The sequence below is a fragment of the Schistocerca nitens genome, chromosome 4 (assembly GCF_023898315.1).
Source record: "Schistocerca nitens isolate TAMUIC-IGC-003100 chromosome 4, iqSchNite1.1, whole genome shotgun sequence".
In the NCBI taxonomy this organism is placed as follows: Eukaryota; Metazoa; Arthropoda; class Insecta; order Orthoptera; family Acrididae; genus Schistocerca; species Schistocerca nitens.
Window position 1 is genome coordinate 600,671,173 of NC_064617.1, and position 18,559 is coordinate 600,689,731.

The window sequence follows — 18,559 nt, forward strand, 5'->3', positions numbered from 1 at the left end:
AAAAACTCTTTTTACTCCTCAGAATACACCAGCCACAGCCTTTGCGGTAGACGAAATCAACCTCGGATTGTTATCCCAGGGCCACTGATTCTCACCCTTGGCAGTAGTTGGTATTTCGTTTCGGTACACCGTCTAGCATAAATCCATTCAAGGTCAGTCCATAACACATTATGATGCGTTTTTATGCTATAGTTTATCAAATTTCCAGCGTGTTATTCTAGAGAGGTTTTGACATACATTTCAGCAAGAGTTTTCTTATAATTATCCTGTTGTAGGAAGCAATAATTTCAATGATTATATTTTTATTGTGGGAAATATAAGTAAATTTGCCATTCTTAGTTGTTACTATAACATACTTTATTTTCATGGAGTATTCCATAATTATACAGTATAATTTTCTGTACATTTACTTTTACAAATAACACATTTCATATAAATTAAAGTAGAATCCTACAGTTTTAAGACTCATTTAGCATTTGTCGTAATAAACTATTAAATTATCATCTGCCGCAATCCTATTTCAACATTTGCACCGATACACGGTGACAAACAGTGTCTAGTGCCAGAAGAGAGGAGTTTATTTACGTCATTGATACTGCAACAACGGGATTCACTTAGGCTTTAGCATTTCTTCATAAGCACACCAAAAATTGTAAATAATTTATTCCTTTTAAAAATCTACACTATTTGTCGCCAGAGGGGTATAAAAAACTACCATACTCACTATTTCTTCGACTTGAAAATCATAAACAACATTTAGGTGGGCGAATCTGAGCAGCTTTCCACGAAAAATCGAAATGAATGGATAAGAATATTACTGAAACAACACATGCAAGATAGCAAGATTCACAGACGAAAATCAACAAAATCAATTTACTGTATGTGTAAGTGTGGAGGATACTAACGGATCTGATACTCGTGGGATAACAGTGGAGAAAAATAGGAACCAACGTAATGAGCTACCAATATCGTGGCTTTCTTGTATCGGTCAGCAACTTCAGAAGTACTTTCAGAGACCATAACTATACTGCTGGAAAGTTTTGAGTTGTAAACAATTGAACGTACCGTTATAATGCACGGTATATTTTGCGATACAAAATTGTTCACATATAGACCTTGAGAATCCTATTGTGTTCTGTGATTCTCAACATTACTATTTAAATAAAAACTTCTTATTAAAAATAGGATTCTTAGATGCTTAATCAGGAAGACAATATTTAACATTTAGCATTCTATAAATCTATAATAACGTAATGAATGCACGTCAGACTGCTTAGAATGAAATAAAGTTTTTCGATAAGAAAACATTTATCGGTTCTCTCCCAGAGAGCTATCAACTTATAATGTAACAGGAGAAAACTAATGAAATGGAGATCTAAGAGGTCAAAAATTTTGATAGTTCTAACTACATGTAATTACAAATACTGATAATAATTAAGAAAAGGAAAACTCCAGTCGTTGCGCCCGTTAGAGGAATCTTTATTAACCTACGTGAATTTTATTCGTTACCATAAATTAGAAGGATGAATGAAGTACATCCGGATCCACTCACGTCTTATAGTGAAGAAAAGACATCGCTAAGAATGGCTTGGAATAATTTGAAAAATGTCAATTTCACTGATCTATTCCTCGAAAGTTGTGTTCTGCATTACATGGTAGATGTTAGCGGTTAACTGTAATGTTCTACTTTTCAAAAACTTAAATCTATTTGAATTTGCACAAGTGGCTGACCAAGAATACGAATTCCTTACGAATGACTATCTTTATTTTTAGTTTGCTAACGGAATTTTCTTGCACCATATTTGCATTAGTTTTTCGTAAGGAAAGTCATAAAAAATATTGTGAAATTTACGTTACTTCTTTTCAGTGGCTACAGAGGCTTTCATTCGACTTTTTGTCTTTAGCTAGTTGGAACTGACGCAATTTATTACTATAATTTTACTAACGAAGACTCTCTTCTTAATATTACGCTTTGGAAGCTATAATTAACTACAAACTGTTTAACGACTGTTTTCCGAATACTGTTTATGAATTAATCGTTTAGAAAAAAAGGTTTAAAAAGGTCTAATCCAATACTTTTTTATCTTCCTTCAACACTGTCCACAGAAGACGCGAAAGTTGATCGACAAAGTATTTAGCATTTCACTCTGCTACGCTTTAGTTTTCAAAGCACGAACAGTAATCGTTGAAAAATGTATGGAAGTATTTTCGACGTGTCTGTGGAAGCTGTAAACAAAATACCATCTAATTCTACAACAAACGTTTACATGTACTTATGAGTGAAAATTGTAACATGAATATCGTGCTGGTAGTTTGGTTCAAACCGGAAAAAAAACTGCAAAACAGTCGACGGCGACGGAGTACGTCAATTAAACAAAGAAATGATTACTATGTTTACCTACAGTTACAGCGAAGTATCGGGCAGTAAATTTGAAAAGTGTGTGTCTCTACAGGACTTCTAAACAAATTACAACATAACACTTTACACTTACAGAGAATTTGTTTGCACGAATGGGTATTTGCTTATACTTATTATACGACTAGCAACCAATTGTGCACATTATAAAATCAATTTATAGGCTACAAAACAACACTAGGATCCATTAGAAGTTGTTCTGCACCATTATTGTAAGGCCGCGTCACGATCTATTAACACTCACTCGTCGTTAGAGGTTTGTAATATAATACTCACGTATGGATCTATTTTTATCGTTATCTAAGTGTTCGTGGAAGTTGCGGTTCAGCAGATAAATAAAACACAACTCATCACAGTATCACAAGGTCGAAACCAGGCGAGAGAGATAACGCCACTGCTGAGGAGCCATGCGGGCACGTTATTTCCCTCTGGACGCCGTTATTTTCAGGGACGGCGCTTCTCGTTTTGCGAGACGAACAGCCGATTGAGACAGTGTCAGCAGTTCGGATCCCGGAGGCCCGTTGCCCCCTGGCGACCGCCGGTCACCGCGGCAGAGGGCGCCTCCGCCCCCGCGCCGCCCGCCGTCACTGCCGGCCGGAGTGTCGGTGCCGCAGCACGGTATCCATGATCCACTGCTCGTACATGGCGACGCGCGTGTACACCCCCGGCGTGTTGCGGCGCCCGCAGCCCACGCCGAAGCTGATGACGCCTACCTGGTACCAGCGGCCGTTCTGCTCGCAAACCAGAGGTCCGCCGCCGTCACCCTGCACCACAGAAACACACATCTGTAATTCCACAGTCCCTTCCGTAATGATTTGTTACGATTACGTACACCGGGGGTGCCCAACTCGCAGCCCGTGGGCAGAATACTGTAATGTATTGATTATTCCTTGCTACTGTAGTGTTATCTTGAAGCTGTGAGAAAGGAGGACGGGCGTTCCAAGGCGCAGAAGCGGAGACGATGTTGAGGGCAGACGAAACTAGGAGAGTTATTGTTACGTGAAGTAAACAGTAAGGGGAGAGCCTTGCGAAAATGCAGACACCGCCAGACGCGGTCCCAGGGCGTTGCTTATTCTTCAAGGAATTAACATGTAACTTTATATGTCGTCTAGACGCTGTAGTAGGTTGTCAGCGTCGAACTTTGTAACCAACAGGCAAGTACTAGTATATAAAGCCAGTTTGATACCAGCCCTGAGAACAGTAACGTCAGTAGACTCACAAGGGTTAGAAAGAGAGCGAAAACGCCAAAAACTGTTGGCCTAGCAGTCCCTACTCCTGGGAGCCCGAGGGGCGGGGCTAAATGACGTATAACAATAATGTTGCAAGCCTTATTTGGCAGAGCAGTTACGTTTAGCTTTCAGCTGAACAATGTTGATACCAAATACGGACTTAGTTAGTGCAACTGCATTAGCATCCCCCCCTTAGGAGCAGTAGAGGGGACCTAACTAAACCGTGATTGGCAGGCACCTGCAAGAGACCTATGGGATTGGTTGGGTGGGTGAAAGTGGGAAAAACAGTGCCCCCACACGACTCTTTAAAACCACTAGATTCCGCATTTTGGCAGAGTTCTCAGACGATCTGGGCGCCGAACCCGCGTCCGTCAGCTCCAGCCTCGGTCCAGCTCCGCGTATGTCTGCGCTCTCTCTCTCTCTCTCTCTCTTGGAGTGCCTCAGTGAACAGTGTAACAGTCATTATGTTTTGTTTTGCAACTAAGTTGTTGCCTTAAGATAGTGCTAGTGTTTCCTATTGTGGTTAGCATCCACTCCTGGGACTTCTGCACTGGCTTCTGTTGTAACAGTGTTATTCATTGTTTTTCTAAGCCTAGAACTAGCCTCCAGCGTATTAGTTAGTCTTGTCTGGAATAAAAAACTATTTCAAAACCCTGTATGTCCAAGAGTCTCCACAATGACTTCCCTACCGAGTCTCACCACCTGCATTTCTAGTAAATGCCTGTACCAGTGTTGGCTCAGATAGAAAAAAAAAAAAACAGTCAAATGCCTTCACTGTGAGTTGTCCTTCTGCCTTCTGCTCTGTACCGCTCAGGAGCGCAGACTGACCAGCAACCCCTTTTTCCCTCTCCCACCTATGTCAGGACACGACAATACGGCCCAAAGCATCTATCAGCATGGCCGAAGAAAAGTGGACGCTACCACACGATCGAAAAATTAGGAAAATTCCATGTAATTCCCTTTATGTTAACTTATGATAAATTGAATACTTTCAATTTGAACTCCCGTCACACGATGCTATTCCCTCATTGGTCCGTCCCACACTTAACAGCGCCGCCCGTGATGTACCTGAACCCTCAGACTCCCGTTCTTATAACAGGCTAATACGTCACACGTCCTGGTCTGGTATCTTACAGCTACTTTAGTTGTAACTGCGAAACTAGAAATTTAGAGACGTACGATGAAATTAATTGATGGAAATAGAAGAAAAATGCGTGTTATTTCTGTAAAATTGTAATAAAACATGCTTTTCACCGTAACGCATGATCTACAAGGTTTCTGACCCCCAGTTGAAGAAATAAGTAATCCAAGATTGAGTGCTATTGGAAATACATAACGTCTTCTTCACAAATCTATTCGCATTGTAGACGAGGAAGATCTGAGTAACAAGGTTTCGAACAATAACATACCTCAGGATGTCGTACTATGCTTTGTTTGTGAGATCCGGGTAGGAATAACGAGGTGGCACTCCAGGCACTGAATTGTGCGACGTGTACCCTCGACTGATACATGCCGCTTGCTGCTGTCTTTTATTATGAGAAATAACCGACTACGATGGTATAATGGCTGGAGAGCAGGACGGAGAAAAAGTACGTCGGTGTTCCGGGCAGGCTAAAAGGGGGAGAATGGACAAGTTCAGTTCTTGAGATGAATAATATCTTACGAATATCATCAGGACACTCATTAGTGAACGTCAATACGGGGTAGTTCAACCTTCGCTTTTATGACAGCTTGAAGTCTGCAGGGACACTGTCAATGAGGTGTCTGTGGAGGAATGGCAGCCCATTAATCAGCGAGAACCGAAACCAGAGAAGGGTGGACCTTGGGATCTAGAACGAAGTCGCCGTTTGAACTCATCCCAAATGGTTCCAGTGGGATTAGGTCGGGTCTCTTGGCATGGCAGTCCATTTCAGGAACGCTGTTGTCCACAAGCTTTTGCCTCATAGATGCTGCTTTATGAGAAGATGCATTGATATGTTTATAGAGTCAATCTCTCCGAACTATTCCTATTCGGTACGCAGTACACAGAGCTGTAAAATGTGTTCATATCGTTCCGCGTTGAGCATTTTCTTGAGTGCAGTAAGATGTCGACATTTTACCACAAGAAACATCCCTATACCGTATCACTACTTCCTCTGTGCTTCATTGTTGGCTCTACACTTAATGGCTCTAACCTTCTCCAGACATTCGCCAAACCCTCCCACGGGATTGCCGCAGGGTATAGCATGAATCACCACTGCATGTCACTCGCTTCCAGTCAGTTACTGTCCAGCGTCGCTCTTTACACCGCCCCCAGTGTCGCTTAGCGTTGAGTATAGAAATGGGTGACTTGTGAGGAGCTGAATTCCCTCCGCATAGTCATCGAACTAGCTGGGCAGCTGGCAGCACTTTGGAACTAACGAGTGAACCCTTCCGCTGATTTCACGCGTTTTTTAGAACTAACCTCTGCAGTGCTCGGCGATCTTTGTTCTTCAGTAAAAAAGATCTCCCTGGTCTCGGATTAGCTACGGTTGTTCCCTCGCGTTTCCACTTGACAGTCACATCAGCCACAGTCGGCTTGGGGACATTTAGGAGGATTGAAATGTTTATACTTGATCTGTTACTCAGGTGACAGCCAATGACTACACTACATCCGAAGTCACTGAGCTCTCCTGAACGACTCGTTTTCTGTTACTGCTTCTCTACTCACAACTGACCCGTGCGTGGCTCGTGTTCATGCCATATCTCATTTGACATCCTGATTTTACTGTGCTACCACCTTGTTATGTTAATTTTAATTACTGGTGTCACTGAGTTGCCGCCTTGCCTGCCCGTGAGCGGCAGCAGCGGCGCTTATCGATTTAAGACCTGGTGTATTATCTTTGCTGCCTGCTATTACTTCCTGTTATCGTGTGTTGGCAGTTAGTTTGGATCTGCCAGTGAGTTGGGAGGCGCTAGCAGTGCAGTTCGGACCTGGCAGTGTTTGACTTAGGACGCGGCAGAAGTTCAGTTGGGGCGCGGCTGCAGTGAGGTCCGGACAGCCCTGACTCGCCCGACACACATATCACTTGAGTGCGGACCACCTTGGTTGGTCGTCGGTCGGTCGTCGGTCGGTCGTCTTGTCGGACGACGTGTATGTTGGCCGGCGATCGCTTAAGGGTTGCCCGCGTGTGCCGACTCGTGGTTCGTCCTTGTTATTGCACAGTCGCTGCCGTTAGTATAGTCTAGTCCTTCGTGCAAGTGTTCGTCAAACTTTGTGTAGCTTTTGATGTCGACTGCTCAGTTGCTTTAGTGCTGTCTCCGTGCTGATGTGTGGCAGTCGGTCGGTTGGTGTGGATCAGCCAGGAAATCTCCGTGCGGCGCAGTGGACCGGGCCCGCTGGCGGTCTCTAGAAGTGTATGGGAGTTGTTCCAATTGCTACGAGGTTCGTGGCTCACTAACCCAGGACATCAAAATTGAGTGGTGATTTAATTACCGAAGCCAGTCTGTTCACATTGTGCCGCTGGTTTTCTTGGTTGGCTGTTCGAGGTATTCACGTGAGCAACAGCGAGTGTTCGAGTTGGCGAAAGTTTGGCCACCATCCGGTGGAGTTTAACTGTGTTTTGGTTATTTCAAGTCCAAGTGCACCAGCGGAATTTTCTGCCTTGTGGCCGTTAGCGTTCCGTTTACCTACCCTGGCCGCTGACGTAAAATTCAGGCAGTGTCCTTTCCTCACCGTGTTGTCGCTGTCCAACACGTGTATGTAGTTTTGACAGCTTACGCATACTTGGTTGTGGGCGGCTACGCCTTCTACGTTTTGGCATTGGAGTTCCTTGTGTACTGGTCGGGTGGAAAGCAAGTCGTCTTGTCGGTGGGTCCGTTGACTGTCTCTTGGTTGGGTTGCCGGCGGATCGAATTTAGTTGGGCCGCCTATCTGTCCCCCCTAAGCGAACGTTAATATTTCAATTGCAGACTGACCCCCGGAAATTTCTGAGCGCCGCTGGCTGTACCGTTTTTCCTTATTGCTGTTTGACTGTGTATTTTAATGGCTCATAGCCGATGGTTTGAATTTGTATGCTTTTAGTTGGGTTTTAAATAATGGGCCTTCAGCCGTTTTAAAACTGGAAGCTCCTTACTTTTCGAGTCTCGCGTTGTTTGGGCCTTCAGCCTCATTTAAAATATTGTGCCCTTAAGCTATAAGATTGTGTGACATGTTCAGTCGATAGTTAAGGTCGTAAATTTGCGCTGTAATGTTTGGGCAACTAAATAAAGTTATATGTGTTCGAGTGTAGCTGACCGCCGTTCATTTTTGACCCCTTTCCACAATTCCAACTACCTGTTCTGTCCTGCGGATTTAACCAGGTGTTTCAACAACTTTTTATGAAAAAATAAATGTTTGGGCAAAATAAATAAATCGCGACTGTAGACACAAACAATACTTTTTCAGCACTGATTTGGTCGCTGTTCCGTCGGCAGTATGTCGGGAATACATAACTTCTACACTGACGGACCCGCCACTCGTGGTATCTACTCGTGAGTTCTGCATTACTTTGGGGTGTAAGAATAGTTTTGATTGGACAGATTACGAATAAGGGGAGTAGTACAGCAGTTGCTCGATGTACGTTAACAAGCTACGTAACCGGCGTCTAGTACGGTGGCTGCACTTACGTCGCAGGCGTCGCGGCCCTCGGCGCCGGCGCAGATGGCGGTGTCTGGCAGCGAGTATCGCGGCCCGAAGTGCCGCCGCAGCATTCTCTCGCAGTCCGCGTTCTTCCACAGCGGCACGGAGATCTCCTTCAGCACCACCGAGTGGTCGGAGTCTGCAACACAAGGCGAGCAGGCGAGTAGGCGTTACGTGGTGCCAACATTTCCGACGTGTTATCCAGTCACTGAGAACGCATGCAGCGATAGCTCTCCACAGACGCGGCTCCAGGGAAGGCTGCAAATCTGTCACCATCGTTATCGGATTCTCGAATGACCGAGAGTCCCACCGACTTCTTTACTCTCATCAATTTTTCCTCAAAATCTGTTTTGGATAGTTCAATCTAATGCACAAGTAGCGAAAATCTTCATATGTAGCACAAGTATTGGCAGTAATATTTCTTTCAAGTACAGAATTTATTCAGAAAACGCTGTTAGCAAAGAAGCAGCTTGTTACTAAGTTGGCAAATGAAAGTAACGACATGATTTGTGCCCTTATTTCATGTAATCATTTCTTCACTGGATGGTGACACTTACGGCACGCATTCTAGTGCATTATTGTGAGACATTTCCAAACTTAGCACGATTTTACTGCAGTGGATGGCATGTCTAGTATCAGAAACACAAATTTATCTTTAATACTGACACAATATTAATATTAAACGTCAATTAATGACGTATCAAAGCATAACAGACAGATACAGACTAATTAAAGAATTAAGGTTCAGCCACTCTATCGATTCCTTTTATGTAGAGGAACTCCCTTAGAGTCATCAAGGTGAGTCTTCTGGAAGCACATAAGAGCTGTTTTCTGTAGACGACACGCCTTCAGCTACATCGAGTTAACATGTATTTCAAGCTGAAGCATCAACGCTAGCCGCTACATGGTTGGAAAAGATCACATAATGTCAACAGTTCTAAAACAACTGACTGTCATATTGTGGCTACTGTCATATTCTAACTGCTTGCGGATGATATTAGAAATTATTCCTGATAATTTAAATTGGCGCCAATTTATCCGTTTTGTGACGGCCCTTAGTTGCCTCAAAATTCTCGGAGATGTATTACGTCTTTACAGTTAAATGAAACTTATATGTAATAAGTTTCCTTTAATTTACGTCTATTGTCATAAACTTTTTGTTAACAGATTACCGGTTTCGGTCTTTAATGACCATCATCAGATCTGTTTCATAAAAACTTTAGGACTTTTTTATGAAAGAGATCTGATGATGGTCATTAAAGACCGAAACCGGTAAACTGTTAACAAAAAGTTTGTGACCATGAAACTTAGTTTGTTTTTTCCCATACGTTTTACCCACCATCTCTTTGTCAAGGATCTTCAGTGGCACGTATTACATGTTTGTTTTATGTACATAATAAACGCGTTATAAAGTAGTTACAAATATGCTTCCATGTTGGATTTTCTCTGTTTTTCAGCTTAGAAATAACTTTTGCAGCACAAGTGAGATTAAATTATCCTTTGCAGTTACGATTTTTGATATTGTTAATCCATGTGTGTCATGTTGCGTACTGAATGTGTGTGTTTACGGTGTGCAGTGTTGCCACTGTAGTTGTGTGTTCATCTTTCTTGTTTTGTTTGCGTTGTGGTGTTTATATGTGGTTTCTTAAATGTCATAAATCATAAATGTTCATTGGTTACTTGTTTGCATGTGTTGTTATGTCTGTGTGTGTGTGTATTTGAAAGAGAGAGAGAGAGAGAGAGAGAGAGAGAGAGAGAGAGAGAGCTGACATGATCAGTAGGTTTCGTTTATCTTTACGTGTTCATTAATTACTTTCATTTTCATTTCAAGGGCTTTTTGAGCATTAATGTTTCCCTTTAATGTAAGAGCTTTTTTTTAATTTCCCACCCTAATAATTATCATGTCCTGTTCCAAACTGTATGGTTATATCCTTGTTTTATCAGGTGTCTGACAAAGGTAGAATGGCTATTTTTATACTTCCAGCTTCTTATATGTTCTTTATACCTAGTTTTGAAACTTCTACCTCTCATTCCCACTATACTGATTTGCAGTCTTGCACTGTAACTGGTATATACACTGTAGAGGCAAAGAAACTGGTCCACCTGCCTATTGCCATGTAGGGGCCCGCCGACACGCAGAAGTGCAGCAACATGACACGGCATGGACTCGACTAATGTCTGAGGTATACTATATGGATATGGTGTCTGTTCTTTCGGACATGTCCGACAGAACAGACACCATATCGGTATAATATATAGTTCTGGAAATACCGGCCATGCCCGTGTTCTTCTGTGTAGGTGAACACATATTCCCCGAACTCTTACGGGACCTGGTAAGAATGTCTTCCATGAGTAATGAGTGTGTTGGGGTGGGACACAACGAATATAGTGTGTGGACATACAAGGTGAGAATGTGGGTCACGCAGGAGGCGTGCGCGACATAGTCACTGCAGTCGCACTATCCTCTGTGCCCTCTGTGGCCCAGATAGATACAGCGTCTGCCATGTAAGCAGGAGATCCCGGGTTCGAGTACCCGTTGATATATATCAACGCCCGTCAGCAGCTGAAGGTATTAATATAATTCTAATGTCTGAAGTGGTGCTGGAGGGAACTGACACCATGAATCCTGCAGGTCTGTCTACAAATCCGTAAGATTACGAGGGGGTGGAGACGTCTTCTGAATAGCACGTTGCAAGGCATCCCAGATATGTTCAATAATGTTCATGTCTGGGGAGGTTGGTGGCCAGTGGAAGTGTTTAAACTCAAGGGTCTTCCTGGAGCCACTCTGTAGCATTTCTGAACGTGTGGGGTGTCGCATTCTCCTTACGGAATTGCCGAAGTCCGTTGGAATACACAATAGACATGAATGGATGCAGATGACCAGGCAGGATGCTTATGAACGTGCCAGCTGTCAGAGTCTATCTAGACATATCAGGGGTCCCATATAACTTCAACTGCACGCGCCCCACACCATTACAGAGCCTCCACGACCTTGAACAGGATCCATGGATTAATGAGGTTGTATCCATGCCCTTACTCGTGCATCTGTTCCATACAATTTGAAACGAGACTCGTCCGACCAGGCAACATGTTTCCAGTCATCAACAGTCCAATGTCGGTGTTGATGGGTCCAGGCGAGGCATAAAGCTTTGTGCTGTGCAGTCATCAAGGGTACACGAGTGGGCCTTCGGTTCCGAAAGCCCATATCGATGACGTTTGGTTGAATGCTTGGCAAGCTGACAGTCGCTGATGGCCCACCATTGAATTCTGCAGCAATTTGTCACTGATGTGACAAAAGTCATGGTATAGCGGTAGTATCGCGTACACAAGATATAAAAGGGCAGTGTATTACAGGAGCTGTCATTTATGCTCAGATGATTCATTTGAAAAGGGTTCTGACGCGAATATGGCCGCACGACTCGGAATGGCAGCTAGCGCTAGACGCATGGGACATTTAATTTCTGAAATCGTTAGAGAATTCAGTATTCCCGAGATCCACAGTGTCAAGAGCGCGTCAAGAATACATGATTTCAGGCATTACCTCTCACCATGCACGACATATGGCCGACGGTCTTCACTTAATGACCGAGAGCAACGGCATTTGTGTAAAATTGTCAGTGCTAACAGACAAGCAGAATTGTGTGGAATGACCAATGACCAATGTGGGACGTAGGACGAACGTATCATTTAGTACGGCGCAGTTTGGTGTTAATGGGCTATGGCAGCAGACGGCCGAGGCGAGTGCCTTTGCTGACAGCACGTTATCGCCTGCAGCGCCTCTCCTGGGCTCGTGATCGTCTTTTGGACCCTAGACGGCTGGAAAACCGTGGCATGGTCAGATGAGTCCAGACTTCAGTTGGTGAAAGCTGATGGTAGGTTCGAATGTGATGCAGATCCCACGAAGCCATGGACACAAGTTGTCAACAAGGCACTGTGCAAGCTGGTGGTGGCTTCATAATGGTGCGAGCTGTGTTTACGTGGCATAGACTGGGTCTTCTGGTCCAACTGAACCTGTCATTGACTGGAATTGGCTATGTTCTGCTACTTTGAGATGATTCGCATTCATGGACTTCTTGTTCACAAACAACGATGTCACTAGCCCACAAATGTTTGCGATTGGTTTGAAGAACATTCTGGACAATTCGAATGAATAATTTTGCCACGCACATTGCCCGACAAAAATCCCATCGAAGATTTTAGGACGTAAACGAGAGGTCAGTTCATGCATAAAATCCTGCACCGGCAACACTTTCAGAATTTTCGACGGCTAAAGAGGCAGAAAAGCTCAATATTCCTGCAGGGGACTTCCAGAAACTTGCTGAGTCCACGCCACACCGAGTTTCTGCACCATGCCGGGCTAAAGGAGGTCCAACACGATATTAGGAGGTATCCCATGACTTTTTTCACCTCAGTGTAGAATCGCTGAACAGAGTAAGAGGAGGAGAATGTTGTGTTGGCAGAAGAGCCAACACCGTGTTACTAGTGGAAGGCCGAAATGCACGCGTTTTAGCTCACGCAGGCTCGCCTGAGGAGGGAAGAACTACACTCCTGGAAATGGAAAAAAGAACACATTGACACCGGTGTGTCAGACCCACCATACTTGCTCCGGACACTGCGAGAGGGCTGTACAAGCAATGATCACACGCACGGCACAGCGGACACACCAGGAACCGCGGTGTTGGCCGTCGAATGGCGCTAGCTGCGCAGCATTTGTGCACCGCCGCCGTCAGTGTCAGCCAGTTTGCCGTGGCATACGGAGCTCCATCGCAGTCTTTAACACTGGTAGCATGCCGCGACAGCGTGGACGTGAACCGTATGTGCAGTTGATGGACTTTGAGCGAGGGCGTATAGTGGGCATGCGGGAGGCCGGGTGGACGTACCGCCGAATTGCTCAACACGTGGGGCGTGAGGTCTCCACAGTACATCGATGTTGTCGCCAGTGGTCGGCGGAAGGTGCACGTGCCCGTCGACCTGGGACCGGACCGCAGCGACGCACGGATGCACGCCAAGACCGTAGGATCCTACGCAGTGCCATAGGGGACCGCACCGCCACTTCCCAGCAAATTAGGGACACTGTTGCTCCTGGGGTATCGGCGAGGACCATTCGCAACCGTCTCCATGAAGCTGGGCTACGGTCCCGCACACCGTTAGGCCGTCTTCCGCTCACGCCCCAACATCGTGCAGCCCGCCTCCAGTGGTGTCGCGACAGGCGTGAATAGAGGGACGAATGGAGACGTGTCGTCTTCAGCGATGAGAGTCGCTTCTGCCTTGGTGCCAATGATGGTCGTATGCGTGTTTGGCGCCGTGCAGGTGAGCGCCACAATCAGGACTGCATACGACCGAGGCACACAGGGCCAACACCCGGCATCATGGTGTGGGGAGCGATCTCCTACACTGGCCGTACACCACTGGTGATCGTCGAGGGGACACTGAATAGTGCACGGTACATCCATTCCTAGACCGGCAAGGGAACCTGCTGTTCCAACAGGACAATGCACGTCCGCATGTATCCCGTGCCACCCAACGTGCTCTAGAAGGTGTAAGTCAACTACCCTGGCCAGCAAGATCTCCGGATCTGTCCCCCATTGAGCATGTTTGGGACTGGATGAAGCGTCGTCTCACGCGGTCTGCACGTCCAGCACGAACGCTGGTCCAACTGAGGCGCCAGGTGGAAATGGCATGGCAAGCCGTTCCACAGGACTACATCCAGCATCTCTACGATCGTCTCCATGGGAGAATAGCAGCCTGCATTGCTGCGAAAGGTGGATATACACTGTAGTAGTGCCGACATTGTGCATGCTCTGTTGCCTGTGTCTATGTGCCTGTGGTTCTGTCAGTGTGATCATGTGATGTATCTGACCCCAGGAATGTGTCAATAAAGTTTCCCCTTCCTGGGACAATGAATTCACGGTGTTCTTATTTCAATTTCCGGGAGTGTATACTGACGTGAGGTCTGGAACATGACAAGGAATTAGAATTCAGAAAGCGGACGCAATTAGTTTGATACTTAACTTTAATCCATTAATGATGAACGTCGCTCTTGACGGTACATGATTGACAATATTATCTGTTCAGAATACATTCTTCAAGGATATGGCGCCTTGCTAGGTCGTAGAAAATGACGTAGCTGAAGGCTATGCTAAACTGTCGTCTCTGCAAATGAGAGCCTAATTTGTCAGTGAACCATCGCTAGCAAAGTCGGCTGTACAACTGGGGCGGGTGCTAGGGAGTCTCTCTAGACCTGCCGTGTGGCGCGCTCGGTCTGCAATCACTGATAGAGGCGACACGGGGGTCCGACGTATACTAACGGACCTCGGCCGATTTAAAGGCTACCACCTAGCAAGTGTGGTGTCTGGCGGTGACACCACAGAGAGTAATCACAGAGTGAGATATAGAAGGGTACTGAGTGAGAAGTGAAGCTCTGGAAGTGTCTGTAGCCCGCATCTCGTGGTCGTGCGGTAGCGTTCTCGCTTCCCACGCCCGGGTTCCCGGGTTCGATTCCCGGCGGGGTCAGGGATTTTCTCTGCCTCGTGATGGCTGGGTGTTGTGTGATGTCCTTAGGTTAGTTAGGTTTAAGTAGTTCTAAGTTCTAGGGGACTGATGACCATAGATGTTAAGTCCCATAGTGCTCAAAGCCATTTTGAAGTGTCTGTAGTCACCGAAAGAGAGCGTGCCGTTGCGAGACTAGCCATTGCACTGCACGCACAGACAAGAAGGCAGTGTGTGGACTCTGCGACAGGAGGCGAGGCGGGCAGTATTCTGACAGGAGCCATGCCCTTTGGTAGCTGGAGACCTATATTACGGTGAATGAATCTGGAGCACATCGACCGTTAATTGGGAACACCGCAGCTGGTAGTCGACTATATTGTGTAAGCAATCGGTACTTTAACCTTGGGTATCTTCAATAGGCATTGTGAAGATTTACAGCGAGTTAATCGATGTTGTGTCATGTGTATGAAGTTTTTATACATGTGTAACCTCGCCGCCAGAGAATACCTACTCGCAGTCTAATAATTATTGGAGCTGGCAGTAAGTCGAGCTGCTCCGAACTTTGGGTCTTATTCATTAACACACCTTTTTTAATATTAAGACGAGAGAATGACGAGCCTAGAACTGCCAGGAACCTCAGTGGTCAAAAAGGGAGGATGAATATTAAAAAGTCACCTTAATTTTTTTACTGCATAGGTTAAGGCTAAGTGCTGAGTGTGTATGTATATGAAAATGGTCATTGGTCGTAATGTAGTGTCCTGCAAGCGGATCAGGATAGGAGCTGACGCTGTCTCCAGTTGTGAAGTGGCTCGTCCAACTCGTAAACCTGTTGCATTAGAATACAAGCTGGAATATTTTCAGATAAGGAAACTCGGTGGGAAAAAGGACGAGGAACTCTGAATAATAATTGAGACTGAACAACGGTGTAGGATTGGAAACAACTGTCGAATTCTACGAGGCACTAACACGCTACCTATGATGCGCAATCCTGCATGTACTCTGTGCAGCTGAGTGCCACGAGAAACTAAGTCCCGTCGCGGGGTCACAGTAGTGCAGGTACAGCGTCTGGGGCAGACAGATGGGAACCGGAATCTGAATGCACAGTAGCGCCGGCGGCGGTGCTTATATAGGATCGCATCAAGCGCGTCTCGCGCGATCACGCGCTGTCCTCCTGACCTCGGCTCCTTCCAGAAACTTCTGTGCTGCTGGTCCCTGTTGACGTTAGGTTACTCCTTTACTGGCACACTTGCACAACATTATACACTTAGCTACACACTCACAGTACTTTACGCTAGTCACTCGCGACACATACGCGACAATAAGCCTGTTAATAACAAAACTCCTTATTGAACATTCTGCAGTATAGTAACAGTAAATATTTTTATCTTAAGCTAATTTGTTTGAAGTTAATTTCAAGTTGTATATATTGAGTTTTGGATAAATCAATTTAATATATTTTTAATAATGAAAAGTTTGATGTTTACGAAGATTGATAAGTTAATGTAATAACATTTGTGTACACACAATTTGAAGAGAGCGTTCTCACGCAGTCTGCATGGTCAAGTGTACTTTTTAAGGTATCAAATTAAAGTCATTAAAAGTTATGAGCACTAACAGTGATGTGGTAGAGCACGGTGTAACCGTTGAATAATGTTATATTTACGTTGTGCTGCTGAGCGTCAAATAAAGTGCTTAAAAGTATTTATTTGACAACCAGTAATCACATACTACGTTCCACTTCCTAAAATTAGTGCCTAATCCCATTTCATAACACAGATTCCTCATTCAACAGAGGAAAGTCCACTGGACCTGACGGGATACCAATTCGATTCTACACAGAGTACGCGAAAGAACTTGCCCCCCTTCTAACAGCCGTGTACCGCAAGTCTCTAGACGAAAGGAAGGTTCCAAATGATTGGAAAAGAGCACAGGTAGTCCCAGTTTTCGAGAAGGGTCGTCGAGCAGATGCGCAAAACTATTGACCTATATCTCTGACATCGATCTGTTGTAGAATTTTAGAACATGTTTTTTACTCGCGTATCATGTCACTTCTGGAAACCCAGAATCTCCTCTGTAGGAATCAACATGGAGTCCGGAAACAGCGATCGTGTGAGACCCAACTCGCTTTATTAGTTCATGAGACCCAGAAAATATTAGATACAGGCTCCCAGGTAGATGCTATTTTCCTTGACTTCCGGAAGGCGTTCGATACAGTTCCGCACTGTCGCCTGATAAACAAAGTAAGAGCCTACGGAATATCAGACCAGTTGTGTGGCTGGACTGAAGAGTTTTTAGCAAACAGAACACAGCATGTTTTTATCAATGGAGAGACGTCTACAGATGTTAAAGTAACATCTGGCGTGCCACAGGGAAGTGTTATGGGACCATTGCTTTTCACAGTATACGTAAATGACCTAATAGGTAGTGTCGGAAGTTCCATGCGGCTTTTCGCGGATGATGCTGTAGTGTACAGAGAAGTTGCAGCATTAGAAAATTGTAGCGAAATGCAGGAAGATCTTCAGCGGATAAGCACTTAGTGCAGGGAGTGGCAACTGACCCTTTACATAGACAAATGTAATATATTGTGAATACATAGAAAGAAGGATCCTTTATTGTATGATTATATGATAGCGGAACAAACACTGGTAGCAGTTACTTCTGTAAAATATCTGGGAGTATGCGAGCTGAACGATTTGAAGTGCAATGATCATATAAAATTAATAGTTGGTAAGGCGGGTACCAGGTTGAGATTAATTGGGAGAGTCCTTCGAAAATGTAGTCTATCAACAAAGGAGGTGGCTTACAAAACACTCGTTCGACCTATACTTGAGTATTGCTCATCAGTGTGGGATCCGTACCAGATCGGGTTGACGGAGGAGATAGAGGAGATCCAAAGAAGAGCGGCGCGTTTTGTCACAGGGTTATTTGGTAAGCGTCATAGCGTTACGGAGATGTTAAGCAAACTCACGTGGCAGACTCTACAAGAGAGGCGCTCTGCATCGCGGTGTAGCTTGCTGTCCAGGTTTCGAGAGGGTGCGTTTCTGGATGAGATATCGAATATATTGCTTCCCCCTACTTATACCTCCCGAGGAGATGACGAATGTAAAATTAGAGAGATTCGAGCGCGCACGGAGGCTTTCCGGCAGTCGTTCTTCCCGCGAACCATACGCGAGTGGAACAGGAAAGGGAGGTAATGACAGTGGCACGTAAAGTGCCCTCCGCCACACACTGTTGGGTGGCTGGCGGAGTGTGGATGTAGATGTGCATTCGGAAGAAACAGCCAAATATTTGTGTCATCCAACATTACATACCTAATTACTGTTTATTTCACTCGGAGCAATTTAGGATCTTCTTTTAGGTGCCAGTCTAAGCCATACTCGTAAATCGTGACGTATACGGGAAGAAACCAAGATCATAAATGTAATTGCTGCCTTTAAGCTTTGTTGTTAGGTCCCAGCCTAATCGCAACATCGTAATCAGAGACGTATTCGGAGAAACAGCCAAATATTTGTGACAGTAGCGAAGAAGAGAAAGGTTTCAATTTCAGTGCTAGAAATTCATTGCCTCACTCCTCATTGCTTACGTGAAAATATGAGGGGTGTTCAAAATAAAAGGTGCGAAACAACATTGTGGCTATAACCCTTTATTCAAAAGTAATCACCAGCGGACTGAGCACAACAGTCTCACTGTTTCACATGCTGAAGGATTCCTCGTTCCCAGGATTCCTGTGTTTGTGATAGGTCCCACTCCTCCACTGTATACTTCAGTTCGTCGCCCGATTTGAAA

The 18,559-nt window shown here is 45.0% G+C and overlaps 1 protein-coding gene across 1 annotated transcript in view; it reads right to left on the reverse strand.

Annotated features, from left to right (window-relative positions):
- Positions 1–396: 396 nt before the first annotated feature.
- Positions 397–18,559, reverse strand: part of LOC126251612 (chymotrypsinogen 2-like) — a 392,513-nt gene continuing 374,350 nt past the window's right edge. The window contains exons 7-8 of the mRNA XM_049952152.1: positions 8,272–8,423; positions 397–3,180 (exon numbers count right to left, since the gene is read on the reverse strand). Of these exons, the coding sequence (XP_049808109.1) occupies positions 3,001–3,180; positions 8,272–8,423 (332 nt within the window). The 3' untranslated portion in view covers positions 397–3,000. The remainder of the gene's footprint in view (positions 3,181–8,271; positions 8,424–18,559) is intronic.